The 9,908-nt window shown below is 39.8% G+C and overlaps 1 protein-coding gene across 1 annotated transcript; it reads right to left on the bottom strand.

Annotated features, from left to right (window-relative positions):
* Positions 1 to 838: 838 nt before the first annotated feature.
* LOC111381326 lies at positions 839 to 9,606 on the bottom strand. Its single transcript, XM_023005134.1, has 4 exons — positions 9,168 to 9,606; positions 7,690 to 8,607; positions 5,315 to 6,430; positions 839 to 4,166 (listed from the first exon to the last, which is right to left on the bottom strand). Exons 1-4 carry the CDS (start codon positions 9,370 to 9,372, stop codon positions 1,216 to 1,218), a joined length of 5,190 nt encoding a protein of 1,729 aa, XP_022860902.1. The 5' UTR covers positions 9,373 to 9,606; the 3' UTR covers positions 839 to 1,215.
* Positions 9,607 to 9,908: the final 302 nt, after the last annotated feature.

Raw genomic sequence — 9,908 nt, 5'->3', positions numbered from 1 at the left:
TGTTAAAAGAAAAAAACCCCTTTTTTTTTTTTTTTTTTTTTTTTTTATATCCAGGTATTCAAATTTACACTAGATTAAATATTGAACCCTCAAAACCTTTGCCCCTAGAACCTTGGAGGGGGTAAATCGCGTATTATGCCTCAACTGGATCACAGGTTCCCCTTACCGCTTATACACTTCTGCGCACAAGAGATCCTCCTCCAAAGTGATTGCTCCATACCAAATAAATCCGGCCGCAAGTACCCACAAGGAATCGAACCGCCACCCTACCGCTAAAAGCAAGACAATGTTGATTGATCCATCAGTTAAACTGTGCTCCAAAGGGCACCCCTCTCTCTTTAATTCCATAGGGATAGGCTCTTGATTTGATACTATTTCGATGAACCTTATCCCGCAGGATTGAAAGTTTTAGGGTTAGCATTGCAGAGAACAACACATTTCATCTTTTTTTTTTTTTTTAATCAAAATTCGCTAAAGAATCTGAATTTTATTTAAATGAAGCAGGGGCTTAATATATGGCAGGGGAAGGGGGAGTTGGTTTCAGCAAAACACTACCTTCACAAAAAGGAATTGCAAGAATGCATGCATTATAATTTCAAATATCACATGCTGAACTTTTCTGTCAAAACTCGGGGAACCAAAATAAATTCAAGCAAAGAACTTTACCGTTTATGAATGGGAAGTGACTGCTTCAGACAATGGTGCCACACCAAATTGCAACCTGTACCTTGAGGTTTACTGTAAACCAAGTAAATTGAAAGAGAACATAAAGAATGCCGACAGTTCAGTGTTCATGCATAAAATTGAACTTAAAAACATTTCAGAGGCAAGATCTATAAATTCATAATGCAAAAAATTATAGAATTGAAGCATTGAGAAAATGATGACACGACTAAGGTGGGTACACATCTTACAAGCAAAGAGCTTTTCAGAACTTAAGACTCTTCCAGGTTAATGGTGTTTGTCCACAAGTTCTGCTTTCAAACAAAACGCACATCCAGTGAAACAGAAATTCCTCCCAATCATTGGACAGGTTATTTCTGTACGTCCATCAAATACAAGAAATACAAAGCTGCTGCAATATTACAGACCTAGGAATCCTCTGAACCAAAAAGATGGATTTGAAACTGTCCAATGCCTAACACTGCTTAATTCGAAATACAAAAACTAATATACAAGAGGCAAAAATAAGGAATTTTGCCCTCTCCACTTTCACTACCTGTCTACATCCCCATTGCTTCTCCAAGAATCATCCTCTATGACGATGTTCTGAACACCGAATTGTTCGGCCTTAGTATAGTGCATTTTGATGACCGCCATGGGATCGGAAATAGCAGTAGGTTGGCCTCCAACGAGAACCCCACCCCTTCCAACAATGTTAATTCCAACTGTCCCTCTTGCTTGCTGTTGCATTTCTGAAACAACATCAAACCTGTTTCTTCTTTGCATCTCAGCATATAAATCCTTCTGCCGCTTCATATCTATGCTAAAAGGCTGATTTTCTTGATTCCTCGACACATGATAATCGGCTGCTCCGTTGCTGCTATGTGGTTCTCTAGTTGAATAAACAGAGATGCCATTCAAACTATGGCCATTGCTGATAACAGCTCGCTCCAATTTGGCTGAGGATGTGGCACAATTACTAAATGCATCAGGATACTTGGTCAACAAGAAAGTAGAATCGGGTAAATTAGGAAAACCAATTTGCGATTTGTTTCCATTGCAGAAACCAAAATTCCTGACAGGAATATGCTCAGAGCCCAAGCAGTTGTAATGTTCAAACGGCGCTTTATCTGGATTGAAATCAGCACTCCTATCGCCCAATAGTGTCAGATTGAATGACTGGGTACCCGCTTTATGATGCTGAGTCTTATTATCATCATTCTCGTGTATACTAGAAATTGGTTTCTGCTCAGAGGAGATTAAAATTTTTCCAAACAATTTCACATCACCATTTCTGCAAGGTTTTTCAGAATCAGTTGAACTGCCAGACTTACGTCTATAATGATCTTTAATCTGTCCTTGGGATGGAAGTGAAGCCTCAGCAACTGAACTATGATTTCTCAAACTGTTGCACTTCTGAAGATAAAACCCAGAATGCCTATCTGCATGAAAATTGCCAACTGACTTGGGGGCTCTTTGAAGTAAATTGGGTCTTTTGCAATCCATATTGCCATTCCTCTCTTTCATTGTTGAAACTGACAAAGGATAACCTCGGAGAATCTGGGAAGATTCAACTTGGTCCAATAATGAACGCCCAGAATGCTGATGACGATCACCTGCAGAAACAGACTCTTGACCCTGCTCACCTTTAATCCCATTGGCACCAATGGCTGATGATGAGACTTTGGTAGGAGCAGAAAATCGCAATGATGGAATCATGGGCGCTAAGCAATCTCTCTGCTGCAAAGTAGTGGCGTGTGAGTTCTCTGCGGATGAGCTTTCCAAGTCAGCCTTCTTTTGGCATCCAGATGCGACATTGACATGTGAAGAATGCATGTCAGCAAAATGATGAAAGGGGTTTGCTGATGGCTGGGGCTCACAGTTCATCTCTCTCATTGAGCAGCTTAGGCCATTCATTTCACCAGAAGTAGCAGGCCTGTTTTCAGCTTTCTCATCATTCAAACTACCTTCAGGTAACATGCGTCCTCGTCCTTCATTTCCTGTCCCATTATGCCTAGGAACCTCCAGCAAAACTGAATTCTCAACCTCACTTCTCGATCTATTTGGCAGGGTATGGTCATCTGCCTCTTCAATAATTTGCCTGGCTACTTCATCCAAGGATGCAACAACATTTTTACAGTCCACGGCAGCTGCAGACCCACTATTAACACCATTTTGTACCTCGCTTCCCACATCAAAGTCTAGATCTGGCTTATTATCCACCTGACAATCAGTAGGTGCGGAATTCTTTAACACGGGTTCAGTAACTATAAAATCTTGAGATGCTATTCCATTATAATTCTCATGTTTGTTAACATTGGGCTTCAAATTCACTGTTCCCACAAGATCAGATTCGCTGTTCAACTTCACATCAGGAGATGGAAGGTCCTCTTCTATCTTACATCTTGATTTCTCACTGCAGATAACTGAACCAGTCTCCACAACACAAGCACCTTCTGCGTCACTGCCACCTCTATTAACATCAACAGACACTACATTGCAAGGTGAAGGATGAATCTGATCCAATCCAAGACACCTCCGGGCCTTGCTAAAGTAGACCTTGCATTGATCCCTGGATCTTGTTCTGACACACTGTGAAATCATTGCAAAATCCCTGCCGTAAGATGACAAAGACTGAATGAAGATGGACTTCTCCTCATCAGTCCAATCAGTAGGATCCATCTCCTCACAGCTCTCATCTGAACATTCGCCATTGCAATTCTGTGTAACCTCAGGGGTTAAAGGCTGCCTGGTGGAAGAACCCACTCTATGATACCTCCAATCCTGATAGCCCTCTCCAAAGTCAACAGAACTCGTGATGCAAGAACCCATCGCTTCTGATGATAAGGAGCCACAGATGCCGGCCAACACATCAGCAGCCACAGTTTCTCTGTCTTCATTATAGGTGTCAATACTGGTCCATTGCCCTAGCAAACCATCATCAATCCTCGGTGCTTTGTATGAACCACCATAAAAGTACCTTGAAGAGTGATTCTGCTGATTTTCTACGCCATCAATAACACTAGCCACATTAGTTGAAGCTGCATTAACCTCACGATTCCATCTTTTCCCTGATGCAACCAAGTACGTATTAGCAGATCGGGACTTCTTTGGCTTAGCAAAGTCTGGCATCTTTCTTGCTTTTTCAAAGCAATCAGACTTGTGATTCTTGTAGTAGAACTCAACGCAATCTGCTGTGGTTTTATGATCCAGAAAAGATGCGATCTTCCTGAAATCTTTCCCAAAGGTAGCAAGCTTGTTGATGAAAATTTCCGTCTCTTCAGGCGTCCAAGGGTTGATCATAGACCTTTCTTTCTCAACAACGCAAGGGTCTTCTACCAAACCATTACTTGAAATAAACTTTGATACCATCTTCTCCTTTTCATCCAAAATTACAGGGGGCATCTTCAATGTATTCCTACAGAGTTTGACCTCGGAATTTGAAAGCAACCTGCTCACATAATCATTTACTTCTGCTTCGGGCACCACATGAAAAATCCCATCTGCAAAAAGACCAGTTAAAGAAAATGTTGAGAATTTCAGTATTGGTTACCATTAAATATTCGATTTTGTAACCCATGAAAACATTTAAGCCAGAAGGTAAATATGAGAAAGAGGCATCCAAGCAATATAAGCAATAAAACAACTAGAAACACATTGAAAGAAAGCTCTAAAGAAGATAAACACGGCGTTCAGTTCACTAGTAGCAACACATGGGCAGTGGGCCTTATAAGATCATTTCTAAATTCCAAGTCCCTTCTCGACATTTAAAGAATTAATGAGAGAGACCAAAACTGAGAACTTTAGTTAGTGACTTGATGCATGTCCCAATACCTACCTCTGTGCTCATGATAGCAAGTTCTCAAGTCACCTGAAACCAGTATCTTTGCACCCAAAAAAGCACTTGTTCAGGTCATGTACAACAGGCCATGCTCATTGTAGTTGGAACTTTATATGAGCTTCAACTAATTCATGGTACCAGCGATTTTTGATACAAGGCAAGAAGAAAAGATGAAGAAACTGAGTCCAATCAGTATCGCACCTTAAAATAAAGTCTTGTATTATATGGTCCCTATAAAGGTATTGAAAAAGATTGCAATTTCTTTAAACTAAACAATCAGAACTTGTAAGCTAACCAGTCCAATCAAGCTAAAAATTTGAAAGAATAGAATTTTCCAGAAGAAAATGCTGACAATAAAAGATTAGCTCAAAAGCATTCTCTTTCAGTTCAGTAACAGCCCATTGATCCAAGTGTATCAAAGGGACATGGAAGTTTAGAAATCAGCCATTTCTCTAAGCCACCAAACCACATTTTTCAATTATCCAGAGTAATTTACTACATCAAACTACTCAAACCAAATATCCTCTAAAGAAAAGAATGTAATAAAAATCAAGAAACACACAGTGCTCTACTTTCAATCAACCATAAAAAGCATTTATAAAGAAGCCAAAGATGTGAAACATAAAAAATGGCAGATTTTTGTTCCTTTTACCCTTTTCTTCCCAGGGAGTTAAAAAAGCTATAATACTAAGTGTAAATTTCTGTAACACCAGATAACCAGCACACGAGATGTCAAAAGGAACCATCAAAAGTGGAGGGAGCAGGGAAGGAGAAGCGTAAAAAGGAATATATAAAGACAAAATTCCATACCCGGATACGAAAATTGAGGGATATCGGAGGGAAGATGCCTTTGAGAGTTATGGCGTGTAAAGCGAAACCTTCGATCTAACTTCTTGGAAGACTTTGCAAGAATTTTTATTGAAGCAAGTAGACGATCGTCCTTCCAGAAATGTCGAAATGCCCTGAACTTGAGAGCAATGACTTTCTCCTTAAACTGTAGGAATCGCCGCCTCATTAGAAATTTTTTCTTAACTACTGTTGGATCACATTGCAAATTAGAGACATTAGAATGACACTGATTGACAGCCAATAACTTATTAAGAACTTCTGAAGCTCTATTTGCAGAATCTTTGTTAGAAGCCAGTATTAAATTATAAGTATCTTCCCCATTGCCAAGTAAATTGTCATCAGTAGCCTGAGTTAGACAACCACTACTTACGACAGGTTGAAAATCATCCACATGAGCAGGCATGTCACTAGCATTTGCCTCATCATTTAGATCACTGTCTTCCAGCTTCCTACAATTATTTACATCTGATTTCAAGAAACCATCAACGGGATTTGCTGTATTGGGAGGGGAACCATCTTCCCTAGAAGAAGGCACCTCAACAAACTTGGATGTCGCACTTCCTGGACTATCAATATTCTCTTCTTTCAATTCAGTTTCCAATGCATTAGCTGTGCTCTCTATAATCTTAATTCCACTAGAAGCAAACTGCAATGGACAAGGTCTGGCAACTAGATCTTCACAAGTTTTTGAGTTGCATTCTCCAGGCAGTGAACTGGATACAAGAGGATGACAACCACCAAATCTAGATTCAGATATCGATGACTTGAGTTCTGTTTCGAGCGAGTCTATCTCAGTTTCAGTCATCTCGAGTGCTTTAAATATGTCAGCTTTCCATACCACCAACTTTTTCAGAGCAGTGGATCGCACAAAACCAGCATCCATGGAGCTAGAATCATCAGATTGTAACAATTCATTAATGTAAGAGCTCAAATTAGCAATAGAAGAGGGCTCCAAACTTTCTAAATTAAAAGTTGGTCCCCGACAGGGAGTATGTGACAGAGTACTTCGTGAGCAGCTTAAATTAGAAGAATCATGATCAACACTGACAGTCTTGACAGATTGTTTCTCCTCAGTACCTGTTATAGTTATTAAAAAAGTCAAATGTGATCAAGTTGAAAAGTAATATTAGTGCTGATACAACCAGCCTTTGGTCAAAACAAGAACATAAAATCAGTTTACACTTAAAACAAATTTGCTGAACATGGACAAGATTTCAAACTACAACTTACTGCTAGGCTAAATAAGAACTTCTTTGCACACTAAGTTAAGAGAACCACTGCAACAGCTACATTGTTCCCTCATTGAATTTCATCAAGGATGTAACTTTAGACCACCAACACTACAGGGTATAAAGATGTTACATGCTTTGTACGATAATTGTACTGACAAGCACGTAATTCATTAATGGTGCCAAAGCAATTGGAAGCTTAGATAAAGCAGCATTGATTTGTAATCAGTCATAACATAAAAACACCACTGGAGTCGGGCAAAAATTAGTGCAAAATTAACAAGACATGACAGAAGCACGCACAAGATCAAGAGAAGTTCAGATAGGAAACTCCAATACAAAATTAAAAAGAGCATACAAGATAGGCTAATTATAAATAAATGATCTGTTCGCCATTGCCCGTCCTTCAATAGCTATATAAATTAAGGCAAAAGATAATGGTAGACAAATCTCTGACAGGATAGGGGAAAAGATGCCCTATTTTACTGTAGTAAAGACAGAAGATCACAAAGAACCAGAAAATGTTGGAAAAACTCAATTCCAGGCAACCAAAACCGTCATAATTGTCCTGAATTTAGGGAACCGTTGATAAAAAAAAAAAAAAAAATTAAAAGATCAAGGAAAAAACATAAACCGCCAATCTTATTTCTATGACTCGCTTTAAGCAACTATATTAAATTCAACAGAAACCTGAGAGGTGATAAGATCTGTTATCTCAAAACCAAAACAGTTAAATCTATCCTTCAGTTAAAAAAGAATTCTCACAGAGACCCCATGTTCTTTAATTCACATTAATCTAGAAAATGCACCAAACGAGGTAGGGGAATCTTAAGTCTAACTGTCAAATGGATAGATCTATTGATCCTTTGTTCAACATTTAATCCCCGATGTTAATAGGGAAGGGAAAGGGCAGATATATAGCAATAAATAAGTATTGTCGCATTTCGTAATGGAATCTTAAATCTCATTGTCAAATGCATATATCTATTGATCCTTTGTTAACATTTAATCCCGATACTAATAGGGAAGGGAAGGGAAGGGCAGATACATAGCAATAAACAAGTATTGTGGCACGTTAATATTATTAAAGAGAAAAGCACAATTTACCTGGTGAGGAACTGCAAGCAACTGAAGATGGAGTAGCAGGCAAGGAATCATCCAGAAAAACTGCTACTCTAGGACTTCTATTAGCCACGTTTGCAGAGTGTGTGTGTGCAGGTTCTGTTTTATTAACACTAATGACTAACCCATCTTTTGTTGCACCAACTTCAGGGCCATCCACATTCTTCTTCTCATACTTTGCCAGTCCCTCACCCCAGCCAAGGCGTGGCTTCTTCCTGGAACTTATCTCTTCAGAGAGGGCTGGAGTCGGAACAATGGATTTCTTGCAAGCAGTAGCCTCTCCGGAAGAAGACTGTACTGGCATCACGTTCTTTGGTTGCAGCTCAGCTTTCATCTCATTGGAGTCCGTTCCCAAGCTCTTGGAGCTGCTTGAATGGCTAAAACCAGATCCCCTGGAAGACAAGCTTTCTGACCGGGTCCATTTCAGGGGCTTCCAATCTATTGATCCCAGTGAGTTCTCTATCTTTATTTTCTGATCAGCGCTACCCGATCCATCAGCGTTGCTACCATTCTCATCAAGCTGACATTTCATCTGAGATTGATCGCACGAGTTCTCAATGTTTGGATCAGGAGGGCAGGTGTTTATGTTGTGGTTGTGGTGGGGGTTATCATTGTTGCATGTTTGCATATTTCCTACAGACCTTTGATCATTGACCTCATTATCTGGTTTTCCAAGAGGAGTAGGTGATGTAGGAGGTTCCCAAGAGTTAACTTTGCAGTCTTTCTGGCTAAAGAAACCCCTATTTTCCCGGCTATTTCTGAAATATCTTCCATCGCCACGAGACGCAAAGGGCCGAGATTTCTCGTCATCTAAATTCCTTTCATTGAACCGAGACCCAAAAGGCGGAAACCCACGAACATACTCCTCAGGATACGTGTGCCAACCACCCTGCTTACCATGCCCTTCAGCACAAACATTCAAACACTCAAATAAAGGGCAAAAAAACAGAGAAAAAATCAACATAGGCAAAAAAAAAAGTCTGCCCTCCACAATTTTTTTTCCATCCATAAAACTCACAATTTCAGCAAATTTCGAAGGGAGACAAAAATGCAAAATAACTAAAGATCTATGCAGATACAGTGAATGAATCAACACTAGATTAGACTCCATTGTTCCAGTATGTCAGATCTGCCAGAAATATATATACCGTAGGCATTTACAGGTTCGGATACAAAAAAAATTGTGCCCATAAACCCGGTTCCCACATAAGATTTCCCAAATTTATACATAAGCTATTTGAAGAAACTTTTAATCAACATTCTAAACCTTGCACACTTCATATTCCTCAACCAATTAAATACAGTCTTTAGTATTAAAGAAACCCAATTACAAAAATCCCTAACTCGAACTTGTTAAAGGGAAATCATCTTTAATCATCGAGATTCATGAACAATTAATTTCGTATCTTCCATAAATCAAAAGAAACCCTAGAATCAGCGCGAAAAGAAATAAATAAACTCACCAGGGGCAAGAGGGCGGGAGCGGAAATCTGAGAACCATCGTTGCTGGTGGTGATGGTAGGGATGATGCGTAGGAGGCGGCGGCGGATGAAGGGGATGCGGCAGGTCCCGCCATCTGAAACCTCCAGCAGCACCAACGCGGTTGGGGTCGGATCTCTCGTGCTTGCGAAAGTCTCTCCGATCCCAAGGCAATGGCTCCGGCGGCATGAAATATATAGCCTCTACTGTAGCTGGTGATTCTGCCAATCTCACTCCTATCCTCAATCTGATCCAAAACCCTCAATATGCATAAAAAATCCAATATATATACTGTTAATTTAGCTGTTTCGGAATAATGGTTTTCAGGGTTTGAAGAAAAAGAAGAAAGGTATACAAGGAAGGGTTCTAGTGTTTATCTGTGAGGGAAGCAATCAAAAAGAAAATGGGTGAGGGAAAATGAGAACGTGAGGTGACCCGCCGGGTGGGGCGCGGGGTGGGTTGGATAGAAGTCGAGGGTTGTAATTTTTGTATTTAATATTATTTTGATTTTGATTATAAATTTATAATTATATTATTAATAAGAAAGCGATGGGATGAGGTGAGAAAACAGGTGGGAAGTTGCTATTTGCCATGACAAAGGGGTTATTATCCTGTGCACGCCAGTATATCTTCTTGTTGAGAGGGTTCAGGGTTGTACTTTTCGGGAATTAAAATATTTTGAGAAATTTGCGTAGTTGGTCCCCAACCTATTGTTGAGTAACAAG

This window comes from Olea europaea, chromosome 1 (genome assembly GCF_002742605.1).
Source record: "Olea europaea var. sylvestris chromosome 1, O_europaea_v1, whole genome shotgun sequence".
Classification (NCBI taxonomy): Eukaryota; Viridiplantae; Streptophyta; class Magnoliopsida; order Lamiales; family Oleaceae; genus Olea; species Olea europaea.
The sequence above is the reverse complement of the archived record's forward strand: the minus strand, read 5'-3'. Positions and strand labels throughout refer to the sequence as shown.

Coding starts and splice junctions, on each gene's coding strand:
- LOC111381326 (XM_023005134.1), bottom strand. CDS start 9,372: ATGCCGCCGGAGCCATTGCCTTGGGATCGGAGAGACTTTCGCAAGCAC. Junction 8,608..9,167: donor CTCCCGCCCTCTTGCCCCTG/GTGAGTTTATTT, acceptor TTTGTGCTGAAG/GGCATGGTAAGCAGGGTGGT. Junction 6,431..7,689: donor TGCTTGCAGTTCCTCACCAG/GTAAATTGTGCT, acceptor TAACTATAACAG/GTACTGAGGAGAAACAATCT.